The sequence below is a fragment of the Palaemon carinicauda genome, unplaced genomic scaffold, assembly GCF_036898095.1.
Source record: "Palaemon carinicauda isolate YSFRI2023 unplaced genomic scaffold, ASM3689809v2 scaffold89, whole genome shotgun sequence".
Classification (NCBI taxonomy): Eukaryota; Metazoa; Arthropoda; class Malacostraca; order Decapoda; family Palaemonidae; genus Palaemon; species Palaemon carinicauda.
In genome coordinates this window covers 306,970-333,661 of record NW_027172192.1, presented here as the reverse complement: position 1 = coordinate 333,661, position 26,692 = coordinate 306,970, and the positions used below count along the sequence as shown (strand labels likewise).

Below are 26,692 nucleotides of genomic sequence, written 5' to 3'. Positions count from 1 at the left end.
GTTCTCTCTCTCTCTCTCTCTCTCTCTCTCTCTCTCTCTCTCTCTCTCTCTCTCTCTCTCTCTCTCTCTCTCTCTCTCTCATGTTCTCCTTTTCCTTTATATTTCTCCTTCTCTCCCTTTCCTCAGTAGGAGCGAATCAGGACATTTAAACTTTTCCATTTAGGATCCTTATAATAAATTGAGCCACGAGGGACTACTCGGTCTCTCACACTTCGTTTTATCAGGTATTTATTAATGCAAGTTCCTTCGTTCACCGGACGTGCACATACCACAACTAGACGTTTTCACTCCTATAAGAAAGATGATTTTTAAACAGAACAATTGTTCTTCTGTTCTTTATTTTCTCTTGAGAGGATAAAAGAAGTTCTCTCAGCCTTTAAGTGTTCAGGAGAACAGAGAACAAGAGTGATTTTATACCTCCCAGTTAAAAAAAAAAAAAGGTATTTCTCAAGTATGACCTTCGAGCGGTATAGGCTACTTATGTTGGAGGAATGCTCAAGGGAGAGTGCCTTGAACCCTCGGTGTTTTCAGTGTCTTTTGTTTTTAATAAAAGTTCTTTAATATATATTTACTTTATTCGCAGTGTATATATATATATATATATATATATATATATATATATATATATATATATATATATATATATATATATATATATATATATAAATGAAAAAATCAGAAAAATTAGCAGAAAACGGTTCACAAAAACACTTAAAAATAAACAATATCAGCTGAGAGAGAGAGAGAGAGAGAGAGAGAGAGAGAGAGAGAGAGAGAGAGAGAGAGAGAGAGAGAGAGAGAGAGAGAGAGAATATGTATGTACGTATGTAGATATATAACTGAAAAAATGTCGTCTATTTATCATAGATCGAAAAAAAATAAAACAAATTATTTTTCCACATATATCACATCAAAACCTTTTCAGCTCCAATAAACACATGACAGAAACACTATTAATTACCGTTTTTTTCCCAATAGACAGAATATTCCTACGTCTCTTTTCCAATAGACAGAATCTATCTACGTCTCTCTTTTCCAATAGAGAGAATCTACATAAGATTAAAATCGTTTCTTAGAATTTTATGAGCGAGAAATAACCGGGTTTGTGGCAATGGCGAGGGAGGAGAGAGGGAGGGAGGACCGAGCACTACACACTACCGTCTTATACCATGGCCGGAGCCAGACTGAGTCACTCATAAATGTGTGTGGTTCTTTAATATGAACTTCGGTGAACTTCTCCTTTTGCGGGTTTAAACTTCCTGTCCTGTTTTCTTTAATGGTAAGATTAATTTAAAGATTTTCCTTTAATTATATATTATAAATATACTATATTATCTAATCAATATCGAAATTATAATCAATCTTCTTGGCTAATTGGATATAGGCCTATCTTTTTTGTCTGTCTCAATCAGACAAAAAAGAAGAAGAAGAATGCGCACAAAACATTAAATGGCTTCCAGATATTCTATTTTCCTTTAATTATACATTATAAATATACTATATTATCTAATATCTGAATTGTATTAATCAATCTTCTTCACTAATTAAATATAATGATTCCTTGTCTTTCTCATTCAGACCAAAAGAAAAAAAGAAAAAGAAAAATGCGCACAAAACATTAAATGGCTTCCAGATATTTCTTATGATAATATCTTATCGTTTACCCAGACTAATAATGCGCCTGGCGCCATCCCTTAATTATTAAAATGTAAATGAGAGAAGAGGATGGAGAGAGATAAAAAAAAGAGAACATTGTTAAGATCGCCATCAAATTTAAGACGAAATAATGAGCAAAGATTTTTCGGTCTAGCGAAGAGTACACATCATTTTAATTATTTTTTATATATATATATAGTGCACGCTCTCTCTCTCTCTCTCTCTCTCTAGAGTATGCATAAATTATTACTTACGTACATACAATATTGAAACACGCACACACACACACACACACACACACACACACATATATATATATATATATATATATATATATATATATATATATATATATATATATATATATATATATATATATATATATATAAACAACGTTAAGTTGTTTTCTAAGACAGTGGATGGCTTCAAACGAGAAGGAAACGGCAGTCACTGCCACAATCATCTTTTATCCATTTAATCCTTAATAAAACCAACCGCAGTAAAGAACTCAAAATTATTAGCCTCCTTACACACAAACTCTTCAGCAGTTTGTCAAATCCCCCACAAATATTGCGGCATTCAACCTCATCTAGCACTTCCTGATTATAGAGGCCTTTAGGCCTACTATCTAACCTTCTTCTTACACGTAGCTAATGGTGGATTTTATTTATATAAGGATTGGAAATTTACTAGAAAGCCAAAAAGTAGGTGCAGTTACTGGAAGATAATTCCTTGCGCGTACTTTATTTCCTAACGGGGGAGTTTCTTATGACAGTGTAAGTCTCTTACTAATCTGCAGACGCCTTACTGCCTGTTTTCCTTCTAATATCTATGATGTGAACTTTCTCTCATTTGGTCATATCCATTACGTTTACGTTCGAACACTTGGGACCGCTTAAACACCAAACCAGCCGCTCTTCAAACTGCTAACTCTAAATCAAATCCCACAATATTCTTAACCTATCAACCTCTCTGTCATCTATCTTACTTTCTAAAACAGAATAATGTAACATATATTTTCTACGACAGATTCCCCTCACACAGTTCGTTGGAACCTTTCTCTCGTCCAGAAATACCTTACAAACCCCGGTCACTCACTCTTGAACACACTCCTTGGCTGCCACTTCGGCAAGCATTTTCAGTGTTACACCAAACTGTTTCAAGTCTTGGAACATTCGGTCCGTCTTCCCTTTCATCCTCCAAGTCTAAAAGATCGCCAAAGTATCACTCCATCGATCTCCGAGGTCTGCATCTCGCTTAACCTAACTGGCATCACTTGACTCTCTTTCCCTGCCTCTGGGTGAAATAATATCCTCCATACCGTGAGAGTACTTGCAGGTCAATGAAGCAAACTTCTTTTATCAATAGTAAAGGGAGTAGGTTGGCCATGGCACCAGCCACCCATTGAGATACTACCGCTAGAGAGTTATGGGGTTCTTTGACTAGTCAGACAGTACTACATTGGATCCTTCTCTCTGGTTACGGTTCACTTTCCCTTTGCCTACGCTTACATACACACTGAATAGTCTGGCCTATTTATTACATATTCTCCTGTGCCCTCATACACCTGACAACATTGAGATTAGCAAACAATTCTTCTTACTGTACCGTAATTGTTCAGTGGCCACTCTCCTCTTTGTAAGGGTAGAATAGACTCTTTAGCTATGGTAAGCAGCTCTTCTAGGAGAAGGGCACTCCAAAATCAAACCATTGTTCTCTAGTCTTGGGTAGTAGCATAGCCTTTGTATCATGGTCTTCCACTCTCTTGGGTTAGAGTTCTCTTGCTTGAGGGTACACTCGGGAACACTATTTTATCTTATTTCTCTTCCTCTTATTTTGTTGAAGTTTTTATAGTTTATATAGGAGATATTTAATTTAATGTTACTCTTCTTGAAATATTTTATTTTTCCTTAAGTTTCCTTTCCTTATCGGGCTAATTTCCCTGTTGGAGCCCCTGGGCTTATAGCATCCTGCTTCTCCAATAATAATAATAAAGCAATATTTGGATGTAAATGAACCAATTGTGGTGAGGTTAGACGTACTAACGGTGAGAAGACAGCTATAACTTCCCTTTTCTTTAAAGCACTGGCAGAGGCAAGGGAGGGGAATAATGTCCTAGCTAGCAGGGCAATGTCCTAGAGACTGACCATATATACATATAATCAGCACCCAAGTCAAGACAAGGGAGGGCTAGGCAATGGCTGCTAATGACTCAGCAGGTAGACCTATAGGCAACCCCAAACACAGTTCGCCATCCTTATCTCACAAAGATGGAGCGGTTGCCACGTCTTCGAGATTGCCACGCATGGACTTTACCAAAAGGCCACCACAACCCTGAGCCAAGTTAAGAATTCATGTAGTGACTGACCACTATTTACAGATGTGAAATTTCCTTTCTCTATTTGTGCTACATGCTCAATTGAAAGTACCTTATTCTATAAAAAGCATTAAAAGTCAGCATGTTTCGAAATGTGTTCTTAGGAGCTGACGCGTTTACGTACACAAGATAGCTACCTTTCCATATTCTGCCCAAAAGAGGCCTTGCTTACATCTTAGAAGCCATAATACCAGAGTCAAGAAGAAAGTAAAATCTAATCTCTTATCAGGTAGACTTATGGAATCAAAAGGATTCAACTTGTGGGACCATGGAAAAATTTTGTTCTGGCACCCCGAGTGAGCTTTGAACTTTGGACTCACAGAGTGTTAGGTGCAGACGCTAATTCAATAGATCTAAAGGTTTGTCATAAACAGCATAGGTAAATGACAGGTTATAGCCCTCTTCACTCAAGGGGTTAACTACGGCACTGTAATAGTCGATTGGTTACTTCCCCTTGGTAAGGATCGAAGAGACTCTGCAGATATGGTAAGCAGATCTTCTAGGAGAAGGGCATTCTAGAATCAAGCCATTGTTTTCTATGCTTGAATAGTACCATAGCCTCTGTACCATGGTCTTCCACTGGTTTAGAGTTCTCTAGCTTGAGGGTACACTCAGGCGCACTATTCTATCTGTTTCCATATTTCCTTTCATCAGTGGGATATTTTCCCTGTTGGAGCCCTTGGGCTCATAGCATCCTGCTTTTCCAACTAGGGTTGTAGTTTAGCTATTATTAATAATAATAATAATAATAATAAAATTTACTAGACACTGAACATATCAACATACAATCAGCTCTCAAGTCCACTTACCTCCAAAACCAGCACCAAGGGGAATCAGACAGTGACTCAAAATTTGGACCCAGAGATTACAAACTGCCAGTGATGCAATTAAGCCACTACAGTTCACAGAAGCAAAAGGAACCAAAGTTCATTTTTTAAAACAATTCCTCATTGAGTTTTTATCTATTTCATCTCGAGTTGGGCTGCGTAGAAAGTCCCAGATTATATGCTTTTAGCCCTGCCCAGCACCTCCGCCATTTCTCCTTACACTATCTTCTTGGTTACTGGCTGTGCAGTGAGGGCGTGACAAGGTACACTTCCTAACAGTGATGTGTGTCAGGAATTCATAAGCCCAACTTTACAGTGGATTGACAGCAACTAGTTGAACTATAAAGAAAAAGCGTAAGAAATGTTGGACAACAAGATGGAAGAGAGGAAGCAGGAGCTGAGGCAAGGTAGAAGCCTAAAAGATGAATGCAGAGACCTACTAATGCCTACAGTGCACCTCATAGGCTGCACGTGCGGCACCGAGAATCCAGCACTCTCGATTTTGAATTTTGGAAGTATAAAAATTTTCAGCCGTCTTGGCTGCCGGACTGCGACTTTAGCAGTGTGACAAGCCAAGAGTAAGTTGTGACTCAAAGGCAAGATGAAAGCAACTGAGTACATTAATATAGACACCAAGTATATATAGACACTAGGTCCCGGCAAGGTCACAACATACAGTACATCTATTTCTTGTCCAACCAGCAACCGGTTCTGTTAACAGTTAACAATGAGAAATAAGCAGACAGGTTGATGCAAGTTGCTGTCAGTGCGAGGGGAGGGCGAAGATACAAAGGATAATATATACAAAAAAGAGAAATGTCGTTACTATGTATGATCGTGTGACACACGGGTGGTACAGCGGCAAATGGCCGTACCAACACGCAGTACATTTCAAAGAATGAATAGGAAAAGATCTGGCTCATAATGAAACAACTGATATAGAAAAATAACATATTTATTGAACAAACCTATATTCATCAAAGGAATGGTTATACGTGATGTTATACTACGTACATATCTTAAAAGAAAGGTTTATACAGTACATAATTGAATGGACTTCAGTCGATAATCGTTTATCAGTAACAAGGCTTAATAAATATTCATAAAGTTTGAATGAATGGATTATTTTGACAGTTTTATATATATTCACAACTTTACACATAACTTATCAACTATAAATCGACAGTTAATCATTTCTGAACACAAAAAAAGAACGAGTTAAATCTTTGTTCAAATACAACTTGGGTGCCATCGTAAAAAGACCTTCTATAAGATTATTAATCAAGATACCCAAGTCTTTGTTCATATCGGAACATCTCAAAATATTTGGCGCCGCGACAATATAATGCCCTTGTTCTTCGTCGTAACTGCCTTTCGGTTCGTGGAAGGTTTGTTCCGAATCCTTAACCTACATTCCGTTCCTAAATCCTAAACACTCTTAGCGCGCAAACGATGTTCCTGCTTAACCCTTTGAACGCCAAGCTTTCTCAAATATAAATCTGGCACTCGAGCCCCAATCCCTAATTCAACTGTACAACAAAATTATTGGCGATAGGTCTTTAAACGGATTTTGAAAAAGGAAAAATCTATTTTCGGGTGAGATAGCCATGTCGTCCTGATGGAAGGTCCCTTAGGCAGCTTCCTACAGTATAATATTGAATTACCGTCAGGTATCACGGGGTTCTAACCCCCTGAACAACTATCCGAAGATATCGTGTATAATCAGGGACCTATCCATAGATAACCATAGATATCTGCACCCCCAATAGACTTTACCCCAGTCTAATCCACTTAGGGGAAAGATAAGTGAGGAGCCGTTACATATCCTCTCACCTTTCGGTGACCCCATACGTCTCTGGCGCCTCATTCCTTTGTCGCAGCTTCAAACTACATTTTTCATCGCATAGCTAAATAATTTTCCTTTCCATTGACGTATAAATTTAATTATTTTGTACAATTTTCATGCAAATAAATAATAAAAGAGAAAACTATTGGCAACTGGACGTAAAATATTTAAATGGCGATCAAAGGGCTAATGCAAGTAATTTTGATCACGTAAAATTATTGCCATAACGTTGCAATTAGTTCGTATTTGTTTCATACTTCTTGTAAGGTTTTTTGTTAGATGCAAAAGTTAATAAGCAATTTGTAATTTAACATGAAGAGCAATTAAAAATAATGTAACAGAAGAACAGTGAGGATTGCTTCTTTTACATATTTTTTTACCCTTAATAAAAAATGGTTATTATATGTTGACACTTCACTTTTTGTAATAAATATTTTTTCAAATTTTTTTGCCAATATTTAGTTTCCCTTTGCATCAACTTTGTCAAAACTTTTAATCAACCTTTTTCAAAACATTTTTGCCAATATCTAGTTTCCTTTCGCATTAACTTTGTCAAAACTCTGGTCACTTTTCCCCCCTATTTCCATCAAGGTTAGCCATACATGGCCAAAATGATTGGGAAAACAAAGGTGCTCTACAGTAACCTTTCACCACTCACTTTTCTCGAAGAGATTCTAACTCCCTCAATACCTAATGAAAATTAATGCGATTCCTTTAAAATAAGACAATAGACTCCCATCTGTCTAGTCTACAACCTTTCTCCCTATGTGAGCTGTGAATTCGCTACTATTTTTCCTTTCAGGTCTATAAAACCAGACGCTATAACTACGTAAAATCATATTCCTCTTCCCTTACTTTTGGCACTTTTGAGAATTGTAACAAATATTTCTTAAATATCTAAAAACAATTCTAATAATTTTGGCTTCATGAAGTTAAAACTTATTTCACTTATGCTTTTTGCTTGCTGTAAAAATAGTTAGCCGAGAAATGGAGTTATTTTCAAAATAAATTAATGGCATTTTTAATACTACGATGTTAATCTTCCAACTTGTTCAAGCTAAAATTATGAACGCCACTAACACATAGACAGGCAAGAACTATTGGGAGAGAGTTGGAAATTAGTTCAAATGATTTGAAATGTTGGAACATAGTATTATGAAACCTACGTACACTACTGAAATAATTGAAAAATAGAAAATAATGAAATAATTGAAAAATAGAAAATAATGCTTGTGACAAGGGCAAAGCTAACTTGAACCACAAAAATCGAACAAAATACTGCAATCAAAGACTAGTCCAACGCAAATACATAAAATCATCTCCTTACAAATGTAAGACAAACTACAGTTATCAAATACAGTATAGATGAATACAATACAGTAGTAATGTATCAATTAGAAAAACATTACCTTCCATCTTTCGCTGATCAAAATAAACGGATTTTGAAGTAGGAAAAGTCTATTTTTGGGTGAGATACCCATGTCGTCCTGTTGGAAGTTCCTTCCGGCAGCTTCCTACCGTATAATATTTCTGCGATTGATATTACAAGAGAATTACCGTCAGGTACCACGGGGTTTTAACCCCCGGAACGAATATCCTAAGATATCGTGTATAATCAGGGACGCATCCGTAGATAACCTTAGATATCTGCACCCCAAACAGACTTTACCCAGTCTAGGAATCTAAGGAGGAGGATAGGTGAGGAACTTAGAGCAAGCTATACTGACAAGATCCACAAAGAAGAATATGGCAATACAGAAGGAGCAAAAAGTAACATGAAAACAACGGACAGATCAGCTAGAAAAGTCACGAAATGTCTGACCAAACGAGCAGCAAGGCGGAATTTGGCCTGGCGCTCGCCTTCGTGAAAAACGTAAAATCTCTAAGAATATATCCATCTTTTAGTTTGTTCGTTTCAATGCAAACAACGGAGAGATCAGCTAGACAAGTCATGAAATGTCTGACCAAACGAACACTAAGGTGGAATTTGGCCGGGCGCTCGCCTCCGTGAAAAATGTAAAATCTCAAGAATATATCCATCTTTTAGTTTGTTCATTTCAATGCAATCAATGGACAGATCAGCTAGACAAGTCATGAAACATCTGACCAAACGAACAGACGTGAAAAACGTAAAATCTCAAGAATATCTCCATTTTTAGTTTGTTCGTTTCAATGCAAGCAATAAGCATAAACGGAATAAGAGGTTTCTTATGAAAGAAATACAATAAAGCTACATATACTAATGGCAAGAGTCATCGAGTCTCGGCCAGGAGTCTACCAGAACTTCTACAGATGAAAACAACCATGGTTTCTCCTATACAAAAAAAAGTCATCGACTTATAAACTTGATAAAATCCGAGAAGCTTTTTAAGTTAAATTGTTTGTACGTAAAATTGTTTTTAAGCCAAATTTTTTTGTAATTCAAATTTTTGTAATTCAAATTGTTTGTAAGTTAAATTATATGTACGTAAAATTGTTTTCAAGTCAAATTGTTTTTGAGTCAAATTTGTTTTTGTAATTCAAATTGTTTGTAAGTTAAATTATATGTACGTAAAATTGTTTTCAAGACAAATTGTTTTTGAGTCAAATTTTTTTTGTAATTCAAATTGTTTGTAAGTTAAATTGTATGTACGTAAAATTGTTTTCAAGTCAAATTGTTTTAAGTCAATTTTTTTTGTAATTAAAATTTTTGTAATTCAAATTATTTGTAAGTCAAATTGCTTGTAAGTCAAACTGTTTATAAGTCAAATTGCTTGCAAGTAAGGTATTGTTAAATTTTGGCCTGGGATAGGCTTCACCTAACTTGCGTGCCTACGATTTTCCGCTTTATGGACAACAAATCCCATTTCATATTACAAATGTTATCTTGCTTACTCCTTTAAATTACAAAACATTTCATTATGAACCTTCGTTACAATATCCGAGATTTATGACATTTCTAACCAAAAATAACATATCCTTTCACCGGTTACCAGGGGTACGTGAAGCTGCCATTTACGACCTTCTGTTTTTCATCGATCGCTAACGATGTACCCTGTTAAGCTGCCCTTTAAGCATATAGTATTTCATCTTATTTTCAATACCCGGACCAGTAAACCCCAGTAAACCCCACTTCGTGAAACAGACGGCTGCCGAGTTTCATTTATATAATATACGGTAATAATTGTTCTGTCTTCTGTCTGAAATAACCACCAAGGCTGCTGAGATACTGTCACCTTTATTAATATCTAAATAAAGATTTTCACAGAGAGAGAGAGAGAGAGAGAGAGAGAGAGAGAGAGAGAGAGAGAGAGAGAGAGAGAGAGAGAGAGAGAGAGAGAGAGAGAGAGAGAGAGAGAGATAATCATCCAAAAGACTAATGTATAAACAAGGCATTGCTTCTCGTGAGGACCAGGGAATAACTATAGGAGGGGACTGTATTCACTTTTTTCTTAAACAGCATATCTTAACTACCTGCACCAAAACCTAATTCGACAAACCATTCGACCGTGTAAACACCGCTTAACATTCCTGCTTATCGTTACAAATTAATACAAACCCTAATGTTACTTTTACATCATGGGACAATGCCACCATTTTCTAAAAAATTTACATGAATACTGAAACCCACATTGGCAATACAGAAGGTTCTTGATTGGTTCAAAGAAGCCGTTTGAAGGTCCAATGTCTATGATTTCAAGCTATGAAAGTCAACAAATAGTTGGGTTTCATATAAAATAGATATCAGGTTATTAAAAATGTTTGTTTACTTTCCGTATCAAAGGGATTTTGACGAGGGAAAAATCTATATTTGGGCTCGAGCCATGTCCTGATGGAAGTTCCCTCTGGCAACTTCTACAGTATAATACTTCTGCGATTGATATTACAAGAGAATTACCGTCAGGTATCGCAGAGTTCCAACCCGGAAACGACTATCCGAAGTTATCTGCACCCCAAACAGACCTTTCCCAGTCTAGTCCACTAAGGGGTAGGATAAGTATAACATTGTTTTATTAAAGAATTTCTTTATCTTATCTTTGTAATTTTCAGGTGGATTTATGGTTATATCTCCAAATGTTTGCAAGTTGTTCAGGTAGATTTATGTTTATATCTACAAATGTTTGCAAGTCGAACGGTTGTAAGTTGGAGAGACCTTCTATAAATTTGCAAAAATTACTCTACTCATTCTCTTCACTATTACATCTCAACATTATAGATGTCAATATCTCTAGTGTGGTTCACAACTGTCCTTAAAGTATTCCTGAAACTAAAAGAACTTGTATTCTTTTAATCACTTTTAAACGAATGGGAGGATGAAATCTTTTATCCAACTGTTTCTAATGTCCTTCACGTGAAGCAAACGCCATCGATGACCCTCGACGCCAGATAACTCAAAATCAATTAATCAAATCCCGGGATGCAAGGACAATTCGATACGCAAAGGATACCCAGCAATGTACAGTATGACAAACGAAATTCAGATTAATTTGAAGGAATTCTTGAAAAATTTACAGTTCGAAGAAAATGTGTGAAACTGTAAGGAATGAAAATAGAAGATTTTTATACCAGTAACTTACTATTATGGGTAATACTGTATAAATCTATTGGCACAAATTACATGAAGAAGATACAATTAAAAGATACCGAAGCCAATTAACTTCAATTATCTTTTCGTCCTTTTTACGTAAAAAGTAGATTTCATTTTTCCCGTTCAGATAAACAAACTTAATTTTAGCAAGTAAAAAATCTATTCTAATTAACCCACGGATATCATTTCACTAGCATTTCTCTTACTCTGAATAGATTATTTTTTCAACACGATATGGTTTTAAGAGACAGAAATACCGATTGAATCATTCTCCTCCTCCTGGTATATATATCTAATCAAAAACTTTTCACCTTAACTTTCTTTACTAGATTTCTTTATCCTCCATTATCCTAATTCCTTTCAACTTATTAATGAATTATTGAAAAATGAAACACGCTAATCACCTAGGGTAGGTTTTCCTAACGAACACTGTTCTGTAAATGATATTGTACAGGTCAGAGCGTACAATGAAAGATACGAGGTACAGTACTGTATTTGGAAAAGTACTTTACAAAAGGAGGTCGGACTATTAACCTTAATTGTAAAGTATAAGCTCGGGAAAAACTACATCAGGTTTTAATGCAATACTGTACGTGTTACATAGAATGTTTTTCTACCGAGGGCTTATAAAAATGTTCTAAAGGAAAGGTATGAGGTATTCTGATAGCTTCAGAGCAGAATTATATTCCTGAATACAGGTATACTAAGAATGACTTCTTAAGACTCTCCCTCATATCGCCCGAGACAATCTTACAAATACGAAAACTACTGCTTTATGAACAATCCTTAATCCACGTCTCCCAAACAATCAAGCTTTCCGTTACTGTACGTAAATACGTACATATTCGTAGGTATACATAACGTACTTTTTACTTCTTGAGACTCTCCCTCATATCGCCCGAGACAATCCTACAAATACGAAAACTACCGCTTTACGAACAATCCTTAATCAAATTGTACGCTACTGTACGTAAATACGTTCATACTTTTTATGGGGAAGACTTAAAGCTTAAACGGGCAAAGGATTACGTACGGATGAAATGAAGGATGGCGTACAGTTTGGGTAACATTCAAAACTAAAGCTGAACCAACATATATCTGGCATTCATAAATATAAAAATATTCTTAAAACTAAAATATCTCAACAGCATATTCTACACAATAATACTAACTTGACTAATTCTCTTCACACTAGAATACTCCGTTCCGCTCCGCTCCTTAACCCAGTCTGAGAAAACGAAAGCGCAAGAGGCAAACCTTAGGGCAAACCACTAGTCTTTTCCCGAACGCTACAGACGGCACGCATCGAGAAGTACGTACAGTAGATCCTCAAATCCTTCTTAACTTCCACAACTCACGGATATAAGTGATTCCAGGTATGGTACATCTACTTATACTATTACACTATACACTGTAATATATTTTTGGAAGAGGTCATAATACTATGTACTATTGCATGAATGAATAGCTCTATAAATTTAGGTTCTGACTCTACGGTATATCGATCCCTACCGCTACGTACACTATGGCCCCGGTACCTAAACGGTGATCGGCAGGGAGAAAGAGAATCGACAACGTAAAGGCAACGGCGCGGGCCGCTAAAAAAAAAGGTCAACGAAAGCCAACTCTGTATACGACTCACTCAAACATTACTAAAATATAAATTGGCAACCATAATTTCATATATCAAAAGATTAGAAAACACTTTGTTGATCGATCAGACGTTTCCAATACCGTGATACACCGCAGATGGCGTACTGGGTATTAAACGCCTTCTTTCAATAATTCGGTAACGTCGTCTGCGGATTCCTCGACGGACTTTGGTATAGGCAGAGGGACAAACACGGCGGAAACAAGATTTAAGCAGACTAGAATCTTCACCATGACTGACGTTACGTCCGGGAAAGTACCCAGGGCGAGAAGCGAAGTCAGTAGTCTCCCGGATGCGTCCACTATTGCAAAATAATTGTGTCTCCGAACCTGAAAAGATTTACAAAGGTTTCTAATATAACATATCAAACGTTGAAAAATTCTCTCATTATATATATACATCATATTATTATTGTTATCATCATCATCATCATTATTATTATTATTATTATTAGCTAAGCTACAACCCTAACTGAAAAAGCAGGATGCTATAAGCCCCAGGGCTCCAACAGAGGAAAATAGCCCAGTGAGGAAAGGAAATAAGGAAACATATAAACTACAGGATGAACAATTAAAATAAAATGTTTTATGAACAGTAACAACACTAAAATAGATCTTTCATATATAAACTATAAAAAGAGATGTGTCAGAATGTTCAACATAAAAACATTCACTGCAAGTTTGAACTTCAATACACCTTAATACACCGACTGTTTGTGTTGAAGGCCAATCAAGAAATAAGTGTCTATTCACACATACACAGAGCAAAAAAAACCTGGGTGTGTATAAGGTTCAAGTGTGAAATCATAAAATAAAAGAATTAAAGAAAATTCTTAAAATCACAAAATTACATACATACATATACCAAGGCATTTCCCCCAATTTTGGGGGGTAGCCAACATCAAACAAATGAAACAGAAAAGGGGACCTCTCTTCTCTACGTTCCTCCCAGCCTGACAAGGGACTCAACTGAGTTTGGCTAGTACTGCTAGGAGTGCCACAGCCCACCCTCCCACATTATCCACCACAGATGAAGCTTCATAACGCTGAATCCCCTACTGCTGCTGCCTCCGCGGTCTTCCAAGGCACCAGAGGAAGCAGCAGAGCCTACTGGAACTGCGTCACAATCGCTCGCCATTCATTCCTATTTCTAGCACGCTCTCTTGCCTCTCTCACATCTATCCTCCTATCACCCAGAGCTTCCTTTACTCCATCCATCCGCCCAAACCTTGGCCTTCCTCTTGTACTTCTCCCATCAACTCTTGCATTCATCACCTTCTTTAGCAGACAGCCATTTTCCATTCTCTCAACATGGCCAAACCACCTCAACACATTCATATCCACTCTAGCTGCTAACTCATTTCTTACACCCGTTCTCACCCTCACAAAATTAGACAGATAATATTACATAGATGCTTCTTTATACCCTAAACTAATCTTCTGTTACCTGATCTTGCCTTGCCAGGAATTGGGAGGTAATTAGCTACATTAAAGGATCACGCAGCGAGAGAGAGATTGTCGACTAATCGCCACGTATGTCGAACCGACGCGAAGAGGGATACTACTGTATAAATGAAACCTAGGGGAAATAAGGATGGCTCTAAACTGAACCTTAAATTGTCATCCAGTATCGTACAATACAGTAAGTCCTTCTAGTAAGACTGAGATGCGTCCTAAGAGTCTCAAGTTGTTAAGTTTTCAAAGTCAAACTTACTAACTTGAGTATTCCACTCATAACCCCAAACCAATACTTTTAAAAGAAGTTAATTCATTTATATTATTTTTCTATTCATCGCACAAATGTTCTTAACTTTGAGAGTTCTTATCGAGAGGACAAAAATAATAAAATATTTTCAAAGATGAATCTAAAACTTACGATATTCACCTCAGTCTTTTTATTATTATTATTATTATTATTATTATTATTATTATTATTACAAGCCAAGCTACAACCCTACTAGCCAAGCTACAACCCTAGTTGGAAAAGCAAGATGCTATAAGCCCAAGGGCTCCAATATGGAAAAATAGCCCAGTGAAGAAAGGAAATAGATAAATAATGAGAACAAATTAACAATAAATCATTCTAAAAACAGTAACAACGTCAAAACAAATATGTCATATATAAACTATGAAAAGACTTATGTCAGCCTGTTCAACATAAAAACATTTGCAGCAACTTTGAACTTTTGAAGTTCTACTGATTCAACTACCCGATTAGGAAGAGCATTCCACAACTTGGTCACAGCTGGAATAAAACCTTTCTTAAACTTCTACGTGTAAAACTCACCTTCATGAGCGAGAGATTTAAGAACAGCCCCAACACTCCCGACAGGAGGCAGCCGGCGTAGAAATCGTAGCGGCTGGCGTGGGGGAAGCGCAGGACTTCGAAAGCCTCCTCCAGGTACAGGGACGCTGGAGCGAGAACGACGACGCTGAAGAGAAACAGAAATGACAATGAATTATTGGGGTTCGGATGTCTGATAAGAAGCAAAATCTGATATATAAGCAAGACCTTGTAGTATTATTATCCCTTTTACCCCCAAAGGACTTACTGGTACGTTTCACAAAACTCATCCCTTTACCCCCATGGACGTACCGGTACGTCCTTGCAAGAAACTGCAATTTACATCTTTTTTTGCATATTTTTGATAATTTTTTGAGAAACTTCAGGCATTTTCCAAGAGAATGAGACCAACCTGACCTCTCTATGACAAAAATTAAGGCTGTTAGAGCAATTTAAAAAAAAAATATACTGCAAAATGTGCTTGAAAAAAAATAACCCCTGGTGGTTAAGGGTTAGAAAGTTCCAAATAGCCTGGGGGGTTAAAGGGTTATTATCCTTACTAGCTAAGCTACAACCCTAGTTGGAAAAGCAAGATGCTATAAGCCCAGGGGCTCCAACAGGGAAAATAGCCCAGTAAGGAGAGGAAATAAGGAAATAAATAAACGATACAAGAAATAACGAGCAATTAAAATAAAATATTTTAAAAACAGTAACAACATCAAAAGAGATATTTCATATATAAACTATAATTATTAACCTTACTAGCGGAGCTACATCGAATCTAAATCCTCGTCAGCTCCAAACAAAACTGTCCTATTTTCTTTCTAGACTTTTGCAGACCCGGACATCCTCTGAATATGTTTTTAAATTTTTCATTTTATCCTATTGTATTAAATTACCGGATTAAATCTGGATTCAACTACAGATTTTCCTACCAGATCTTGCTATTAATCTATAGTACAGGTGATCATTTAGTTTACAGAGCATACTAATGATGTTTCCTAATCTGGAACATCTTTTGTATTCAGACCTCAGCCTACACCATTAACCACATAATCACATATATTTCATGTACACAGAACAGTTCTAATTGTCTTGTCTTTTCTGTTTTGAGGTTTAGTAGCAGACAGCGTACAGTGATTAGTTCTAAATTGCCTTGTCTTTTCTGTTGTGAGGTTCAGTAGCAGACAGCGTACAGTGATTAGTTCTAAATTGCCTTGTCTTTTCTGTTGTGAGGTTCAGTAGCAGACAGCGTACAGTGATTAGTTCTAAATTGCCTTGTCTTTTCTGTTGTGAGGTTCAGTAGCAGACAGCGTACAGTGATTAGTTCTAAATTGCCTTGTCTTTTCTGTTGTGAGGTTCAGTAGCAGACAGCGTACAGTGATTAGTTCTAAATTGCCTTGTCTTTTCTGTTGTGAGGTTCAGTAGCAAAGAGTTTCCTAGATCTTTGCAGGAACTTTTTAAAGTTAAAACTGGGTGTTAGCTGTGGTTAAAGGTGGTTACTGAATTCCTCTAACCGTATACCCTCCTTTATCAAAGAAACTAGTTCTGGATCAGAGTTACGTGAACAAAACAACAAAAGCACCAATGTTAGAACTAGAAATTGTGAACCTTCTATTATTAGTATTATTACTTGCCAAGCTACAACCCTAGATGGAAAAGCAGGATGCTATAAGCCCAGGGGCTCCAACAGGGAAAATAGCCCAGTAAGGAAAGGAAACAAATAAAAATAAAATATTTTGAGAACGGTAACATTAAAATAAGTATCTCCTATAAAAACTTTAACAAAAAAAGGAGAAATAAGATAGAATGATGTGCCTCAAGCAAGAGAACTCTACCCCAAGACAGTGGAAGACATGGTAAAGAGACTATGACACTGCCCAAGACTAGAGAACAATGGTTTGATTTTGGAGTGTCCTTTTCCTAGAAGAGCTGCTTACCATAGCTAAAGAGTCTCTTCTATCCTTACCAAGAGGAAAGTGGCCAGTGAACAGTTACAGTGCAGTGAACAGTTACAGTGCAGTAACCCCTTAGGTGAAGAAGGATGCAATAAAAGAGATCATAAACCTCTCCATGGAGTTTTACAAGTAGGTTATTCTCAGTCCCTAAAAGCTCAGCGGGTTGAAGGCCAGTTCAATATGTCTAATCTATTCTACTAAACACAACGCTGCAACAATGACACTTTGCAATCATTACGTCTACTATTATCAGTTATTTAAACCAAACAGTGCACTATGAACCACTTATTCTCTTGTTATACAGCTACTAATAATCACACCTATAAATTAGAAATAACGAATCTGATATACCGTAAACGAATTAGCTTACCTGAAAACATACGAGAAGTATAATCTATCGACATCAGTGTACCGAGCATCTGCTATTTTGGAGTGGAGGGTCTGCACAGCCATGCATGCTAAATACACCAACATCCAGAAATACGGTGAATCGGAGAACTGAAACGAGGAAAAACTTATATACATACTTTGTAACATATTCCAAAGTCGACACAATTTACACGAAATAACAAAACCTACTTTTAACTATGCAATTGTAGTTAAAATTTCACTTTAACCTTATATTTAAACTTGTGGGGTCATTCAGGCAAGCAGCGTACCTTGGAGGACCGCGGTTTCTACAGTTAGGAAAAATACATATTCTTTTTAAAATTTGTGATTTATTACTACACAAATACAAATCATCGACCTTTAATAGGAGACGTATCCTTGGGAGAGATGAAGTCATTATTATCATCATCATCATTATTATTATTATTATTATTATTATTATTATTATTATTATTATTATTATTATTATCATTATTAGTTAAGTTACTACCCTAACTGGAAAAGCAGGGAATAAATTGCCCAGTGAGGAAAGGAAATAGGGAAATAAACTACAAAAGAAGTAATGAACAATATAAAATATTTCAAGAACAGTAACATTAAAATACCTGTAGATCTTTCCTATATAAACTATAACATTTCAAGTAAACAAGGGGAAGAGAAATAAGATAGAATAATGTGTCTGAGTGTATCATGGGATCGGAAAACAGTCATGGATGAACCTATATCCTTAAGGATATGTTGTCCAAACGTATCCTCAATTATGAGGATAGTGCCATAGCCTCTGTATCATGGTCTTCCACTATCTTGGGTTAGAGTTCTCTTGCTTGAGGGTACACTTGGGCACGCTGTTCTATTTTGTTTCTCTTCCTTTTGTTTTGTTAAAGTTTTCATAGTTTATATAGGAAATATTTAAATGATATTGTTCTTAAAAATATATTTTTCCTTATTTCCTTTCCTCACTGGACTATTTTCCCTGTTGGGGCCCCTGGGCTTATAGCATCTTGCTTTTCCAACTAGGGTTGTAGCTTAGCAAGTAATAATAATAATAAAATGGGTTGGCATACATTCCGTCCCCCCACACCACTAATTCTTCGGCACCAGTTTAGGCATTGCAAGGTCTTTAACCGAAGATGCCCCCTTAGTCTTTTTCTTCTTATTTGCAAACTCTATCAACAGCAGAGGAGACATGACTTGCTCATCACAAGGGAAGGTTTACAAAAAGTCATGCACAATGCAAAATTACATAGTCAATGAGGATCCAATAAGGCTTGCTCATGAACCCGGTACACTTCCGGATAGGTTTCCTGGCGCATACCTGCACGTCCACTCATGGAGTCTCCATTTTCAAAGCAAGCAAAGACAGTCAGTTAAGATAAAGAAAAAATAATACTAGAGGGGCACTCAGTAGAGCGGAGACCTCCACCGTGGCAGCTTATTTCTCATCCTCTTGCTCAACATTAACCTTTGACCTTAACATGTATTAATTGGCATGGACTTTCATGCACTCAAATATGAACTATGTTTGAAATCTCTGTGACAACGATGTTCAAACTTATGGCTGATTATGTGAATTGGACATTTTGCTTGACCTATGACCTTGATCTTCCAAAATTCAATCATTTCCAGCATTTTACATAACAGTTAATCCCTGCAAGTTTCATTATTCTACAATTAAAATTGTGGCCAGGAAGCTGTTCACAAACAGGGAGTAAAACATATCCTCCTTCTAACGACGTTGACCGAGGTAGAAATAATATAACAGACCGAGTTAGTGGCAGGAGTAAGAGAACTATTAGATAAGATCCAAGAAAGTAGACCGAGGTGGTATGGTCATGTCATGAGAAGAGATGAACAGTATATTGGGAGGAGAGTGACGGAAATGGAGGTACAGGGAACGAGAAGGAGAGGGAGACCAAAGCGAAGGTGGATGGACTGTATCAAGGATGACCTTCGATCAAAGGGATTAACCAGTGCTGAAGTGTGAGACAGAGGTAGATGGAGAACGCTGGCCAGAAACATCGACCCCACATAACAGAGGGAAAAGATGCGAACAAAGAAGAAGAAGAAGAAGAAGATTAAAAGACAATGGTTTGTATTTGCATTTACCCGTATCTCCAATTATTACATTTTCAAACTGAATATCATATCTTAAAATTTATTAACTAACACTTCCTTTAATGGAAGTTGTAACACCACTTAGATTAATATATAGAACAAATAATTCTTTAAGAAAACTCAACAAAAAACTCTACGTACAGTCATGTCGATGTCCGCCAGCACGGCCGCCACTGCCGAACCTATGGTGATTAAGCTGGCCGCAAGCGCCACAGGACCGGCACCGCCTCGGAAACTGGGCGCGATCTCCATCAGATAGAGGGTCGCGCCAAGCGTATTTTGTAAACATAAAAACACAGGAACGCTCTGCAATGAATAAAAAATATATATACTTATTCTGAAAAGAACAATAACCAGTTGTATATGAAACCTGTTATTACTGAATGGTAACATCAAATACAGTAAGACGATTGAAGGCAAATGAACCTTGGATTGATATATAACTGATACTTATGATACCTCACACTCCAACTATTTAACTAATGCATCACATCAACAATAACATTACTGTACTGAAATATGAGATAGGCTTTGAAGTTTGGAAGATATAATGTATTGTCTAGCGGCTCCTATTACAGTTGTATGAAGGAAGACCTAGTTAGTCCAGTAAATAAAAAGACGGCCCTAATGAGGTACATCTGAATCTCTCGAAGGCTCCATAGAGGAGGAAGGGTGAATCCTCAATAATGATATTTTCATTATAAAATAAATTTTTGAATATACTTACCCGGTGAATATATAAATAGCTGACGTCTCCGACGGCCTGACAGATTCCAAAAAACTCGTGAGCGATCGCCATGAATGTTGCGGGTGTGCCCACCAGCGCCGACTATCGGCCATATACCGCATATACTTCTCAACCACTCCAGTTCTTCTCAGTCCGCAGGGTCTCTATCGGGGAGGAAGGGAGGGCCTTTAATATTATATATTCACCGGGTAAGTATATTCAAAAATTCATTTTATAATGAAAATATAATTTTTAAATATTAAACTTAGCCGGTGAATATATAAATAGCTGATTCACACCCATGGTGGTGGGTAGAGACCAGTATAATAACAATAAAGGCGTATATGCTCAAGAGTTTTTGACAAATATTTCATAAAAACAAACTTAAGTATAGGTACCTGGTAAGGAAACTGACTCTGATGATTACTCTGCCTCATTAGTCCGCTTTCCTCACGAAGCCCTGCCATCCTCTCAGGATGCTGAAAGACTCCCAGGAGCTGTTATATCCAGGGCGAACACCCCTATAACAGGACCTCATCAATACCCTTAATCTGGGCACTCTCAAGAAACAACATTTTGACCACCCGCCAAATCAAAAAGATTGCGAAAGACTTCTTAGTCTCCCGTACAACCCAAAATAAGATTAAAAATTTCAAGAGTAGATTAAAAGGATATTGGGATTAAGGGAATGTAGTGGTAGAGCCTTCACCCACTACTGCACTCGGTGTTAAGAATGGTCCCAGTGTGTAGCAGTCCTCATAAAGAGTCTGGACATCTTTCAAGTAATATGAAGCGAATACCGACTTGCCTCTTCAAAAGGTCGCGTCCATAATACTTATAATGGATCTATTTTGCTTAAACGCTACTGAAGTTGCTATCGCTCTAACTTCATGAGCCTTGACTTTAAGTAAATTACGATCCTTCTCACTTAAATGAGAGTGTGCCTCCCGAATCAAAAGTCTAATAAAATAAGACCACGCATTCTTAGACATGGGCAAAGAGGGCTTTTTAACGGAGCACCATAAAGCCTCTGAACAACCTCGTAGCGGTTTAGTTCTGGATAAATAAAATTTAAGAGCTCTAACGGGGCACAGCACTCTTTCAACTTCATTCCCCACAATCTCAGAAAGACTGGGGATTTCAAATGATTTAGGCCAAGGACGAGACGGAAGTTCATTCTTGGCCAAAAAACCAAGTTTTAGAGCGCATACTGCTTTAATAGTGGAGAAGCCGATGTTCTTGCTAAAAGCATGTATCTCACTAACCCTTTTAGCCGAAGCCAAGCTCACCAAAAAAAAGTGTCTTGAGGGTAAGATCCTTCAGGGAGGCTGAATTTAATGGTTCAAACCTGTCTGACATAAGGAACTGTAGGACCACGTCCAAGTTCCAAGCAGGAGTCGAAATATGACGCTCCTTGGAAGTCTCGAAAGACTTAAGCAGGTCTTGGAGATCTTTGTTATTAGAAAGATCCAAACCCCTATGCCTGAACACAGAAGCTAACATGCTTCTGTAGCCTTTAATGGTGGATGCAGAGAGGGAGCGACCGTTTCTCAGATAAAGCAGAAAATCCGCAACCTGCGCTACAGAGGCACTGGAAGAGGAAACAGAGGAGGACTTGCACCAGTCTCTAAATACCTCCCATTTCGACTTATAGATCCTGATGGTAGAGGATCTTCTAGCCCTCGCGATCGCTCTATCTGCCTCCTTCGAAAACCCTCGAGCTCTTGAGAGTCTTTCGATAGTCTGAAGGCAGTTAGACGAAGCGTGAGGAGGCTTTGATGAAATCTCTTTACGTGAGGCTGTCGCAAGAGATCCATCCGCAACGGTAGACTTGTGAACCACTCTCTCGCGGGCCAGAGTGGAGCAACCAACGTCAACCTGGTCCCTTCGTGAGAGGTGAACTTCTGCAGCACCTTGTTTAGGATCTTGAAAGGTGGAAAGGCATAAACGTCCAGGTGAGACCAGTCCAGCAGGAAAGCGTCTATGTGGGCTGCCTCTGGATCTGGAACTGGAAAGCAGTAAGTCGAGAGCCTCTTTGTCAGTGAAGTCGCAAAAAGATCTATGGTGGGTTGACCCCATGTCATCCATAGCTTCTCGCACACAGTCTTGTGCAACGTCCACTCCATGGAGATGACTTGTCCTCTTCTGCTGAGGCAGTCCACCAAGACATTCATTTCTCCTTGCACAAATCTCGTCAAAAGAGAGATGTTACTTGCCTTAAATGGAGTTCCTTCTGATCCGTGGACCAAAGACCCGAGCATTCCAGACTGTCCAGTGGAGCTCCCTAACCCAAATCCGATGCATCTGAATACAACACATGGTTTGGGTTCTTGATCGAAAGAGAAAGACCTTCTCGAAGTCTGATGTTGCTGTCCCACCAAGTCAGACATGTCTAGACTGAGTTGGAGATTGGGAAAGAGATACTCTCTAAGCCCTTCTCCTTGTTCCAATGGTTTAGGTGAAATTGGAGAGGGCAAAGGTTGAGTCTCCCCAGAGAGATAAACTACTCCAGCGATGAAAGAGTTCCCACGAGGCTCGTTCAAACTCTTACAGAGCAACTGTTTTTCTCTTGCAAGTGACGGACTTTTAACAGAGCTTGTTCCATTCTTGTGGGAGACGAAAAGGCCCGAAAAATCAGACACTGTATCTCCATTCCCAAATAAAGAATAGTCTGGGATGGAGTACTGTAAGTTACGACTTCTCTACGTTCACTATGAGACCTAGCTCCTTGGTTAGGTCTAATGTCCATTAGAGGCTCTCCAGACAGCGATTTAATGACGACGCCCTGATTAGCCAGTCGTCAAAATAAAGGGAGGCTCTGAATCCTCAAAAAATGTAAAAAGCTTGCTACATTTTGCAAGGGCCTTGTAAAAACAAGAGGAGCAGGAATGAGGCCGAAGCACAGTGCTCGAAATTGGTACATTACTTTCCCGTCCACAAACCTCAGATGTTGTTGAAAGTTTGGATGAATCAGGATGTGGAAGTATGCATCCTGAAGGTCGAGAGAGACCATCCAGTCGCCTTCCCTTACTGCTGCCAAGACAGATTTGGTAGTCTTCATCGTGAACTTTGTCTTGACAATGAACACATTGAGCGCACTTACATCTTAAGTACTCCTGCAGTGAACATGGCTGCCAGATCATTGGAGCCATCCTTGATAGCCTTGTTCATGCATGACATAATTGTACAGCAATACATTGACAGCTGGAGAGACCTTCTTACTTAAGGCTCCCAGGGACCAATCCAACAAATAAAAACTTCAAACGCTCGAAAAAACTCCTAACAGGAGATGGTCTAGCTCTGAAGCAGACCATAAAATCTTGGAGCGTCTCATGGCTAGACGACGAGGAGAGTCCACTAGGCTTAAGAAGTCTCCCTGGGCAGAGGCAGGTACTCCCAAGCCGAGAACTTCTCCTGTGTCACACCAGACGCCCGAGCGAGAAGCTAATTAAGAAGGAGGAAAAGCAAAAGCAGACTTTCCTAAACTTCTCCAGGATTCCAACCAGTCTCCCAGTAAGAGCATGGCTCTCTTGGAAGAACAAGAGAGAACTGACTTCGTAAATGTAGGAGTCAAAGAAAGTCATGCCAAGAGTAAACTCAGACGGCGGAGCAGCCGTTACAAAACGAGTAGGACAAAATTTCACTAAAGAAATTCATAATTATAAAACAAGGGATTGTTGGACCACCCTAGGTTACTCCTCTTCTGAAAGACTCCCCAAAGGTACATTAGTTGAAAGGGGGTCATCAACTTCTTCAGAAGGCACATCATCTGATAAATCTAAAGTCTTGCGAGAAGGAGATTTATATTCAGAATGACGTGAAGGAAAAGCCTGACAGGCTACATCAACTTGTATATGAACAGAAGTTAAAGTTGGAGGGTCGATGTCACGTTGTGACTGCAGAGAATGTTATTCTACTACACGTCGTGACAGAAGTAACTGACGTTCAAACGTCCCGTAGTAACAGCAGTGACTGCTGTTCGATGCTATATCGTGACTACGATGACTGACCCTCGACGTCACGTCATGTCTACGGTGTCTACTGCTCAACGTCACATCGTGACTGAGGTGTCTGCAGCTCAACGTCACGCTGTGACTGCGGTGGCTGACGTTCAAAGCGATCAAAGTTACATCGAGATTTATGCTCCGCATCTCGTTTAACAGCAAAGCTGTCACTAGGGATAACGTCAGCGTGGCGTAACAAAGCTCGTTTAGAAGGTTGAAGACCCGAATCACGTATCCCAGAACCGTGACGTACAAAAAGCAAAGGATCCTTTCGCACAGGAACAGGATCGTAAGCTTCTATTAAAGAAGAAAGCTTTAACAGCATATCTTGCAAAACACTTAACTTCGGATCAACCTGTGACTGGGGTGGCTGATGTTCGATGCTATATCGTGACTACGGTGACTGACACTCGACGTCACGTTGTGTCTACGGTGTCTACCGCTCAACGTCACGTCGAGTCTATGGCAGAAACGTCTGTACATGAACGTCATCGCTATGAACGGGACTCTTATGATGACTACAGCTAGGACGTTGAACTTGTTCTGAAGGAACTAATAAACGTTTTAACCGTCTCGAAACCTTACGCCCAGGCTTTTAAAGAGACGAATCATCGGAAGACGAGGAGAAACTTCGTCTCTCCTGTCTTATGGCAAGGACGTACTTGACGAGCAACGTCTGATACCTTTGAGGGAACGTCTGTTCGTTGGTTTACACTCCTCACTCCCTTAGGTCCTACGACATTCCTTCTCCCTGGTGCAGGGGAGCCTGAAAGAGGTCTCGGACTAGGCAAGCGACAAGCACGAACAAACGAACCCTCCGCAACACAGAACATGTTTTTTGCACTTACTTCACTGATATCGCATTTTTTAATAATTTCACATTAGACATGAATAAAGCTGATTTCTACCTGAAGCACGCAATTCTCCCTTAAATCAAAAGGTTAGAATTGCGAAATGAGTCGTATAATGTAAGCACATTAGTACAAAATGAAACACACATGCAAAAATCAATAAACATATACATATAAATCGAATAAAACGGAAATATATAAAGTTAAAAAGATCAGTAACTGGGGATGAGACTAAAAACTAGTTCACTATGGACTACGTTTTCAATCTCTCACCGTACAGTGCCTTGGGATGAGAATAAAAACTAAAATGTTTTATCCTCTCTCCCCGTACAGAGACTTGGGACGAGAGTAAAAATCTGAATCGAGAACGTTACTCGCTCCCAAACTGCTTGTACAGAGACTTGGGACGAGAATAAAGATCAGATCGTTCTCTCTTTCTCTCTCTCTCTCTCTCTTGTCACTCACAAGAGAATGGCCCACTCACTCTTCGTCAATAAACAGGTTATTTGACTAAAGGAAAAAACTGAAAGGACTAAGAAATTGAAAATTAACATGTTCCTTTAAATTAGTATCTAAAAAACTTCAGTTTGAAAGAAGAATGAACAAAACGTCAAAATCGATTTACTCTTTCTGCAAAGTGAAACCGTGATTCTCTCTTTCTCTATCGTAACGATAGAGCGCAAACTGCGTAGCATAAATAAACCAAACGTTAGTTCATCTTTGAAAAACAGCACGAAGACTATTCAAAGAATAAATTTCTTAAAATATTTTCTAAAAATATTCAACTCATCACTCTTACAGAGCAACTGTTTTTATCTAAACAAAAATAAAAGTTGAATGGGCTCAACGTTGTTTAACTTCGTTTTCCAAGTCAGGACCGCCTACAAAGAATAGGTAAAGGCCGCATATAAACAAAAACATAAAATTTATCTCGATGTTTAGTATAAATGGAAAGCTAATCGAAGAGACCTAATAAAGGCGGGTGAGATATAAAATATATAGAGATAAATCTATAAATATCAACAATAATTTATAAAGTGATAAAATAATTACTAAAAGCCTTTAACACACTTCCGTACACTGGGGGAAGGGTCGGCCATCTTTTCTCTATGGAAAAACCAGAGCGAGATTAAAAAAGCAAGGGCAAAAACTTTTCCTCTCCTTTCAAAAGCATTTCTTTTGAAGATAGTATTGAATAATCCAACACGGCGAAAGCAATAAAACCAAAACCAAGTACTTCACCAATTCGGTAGAAAACTTGAGGTCTAGAGCGAGCGGAACCAATGTTGTCGGTGACACCGACAGAGAAGAACTGGAGTGGTTGAGAAGTATATGCGGTATCTGGCCGATAGTCGGCGCTGGTGGTCACACCCGCAACCTTCATGGCGATCGCTCGCGAGTTTTTTGGAATCTGTCGGGCCGTCGGAGACGTCAGCTATT

At 38.3% G+C, this 26,692-nt stretch overlaps 1 protein-coding gene across 1 annotated transcript in view; it reads right to left on the bottom strand.

The window, feature by feature from the left end:
• Positions 1-12,085: 12,085 nt before the first annotated feature.
• LOC137637622 (UDP-N-acetylglucosamine transporter TMEM241-like) overlaps positions 12,086-26,692 on the bottom strand; it is a 35,395-nt gene continuing 20,788 nt past the window's right edge. The window contains exons 4-7 of the mRNA XM_068369774.1: positions 19,812-19,976; positions 17,536-17,663; positions 15,211-15,355; positions 12,086-13,253 (exon numbers count right to left, since the gene is read on the bottom strand). Coding sequence (XP_068225875.1) covers positions 13,038-13,253; positions 15,211-15,355; positions 17,536-17,663; positions 19,812-19,976 — 654 coding nt within the window. The 3' untranslated portion in view covers positions 12,086-13,037. The remainder of the gene's footprint in view (positions 13,254-15,210; positions 15,356-17,535; positions 17,664-19,811; positions 19,977-26,692) is intronic.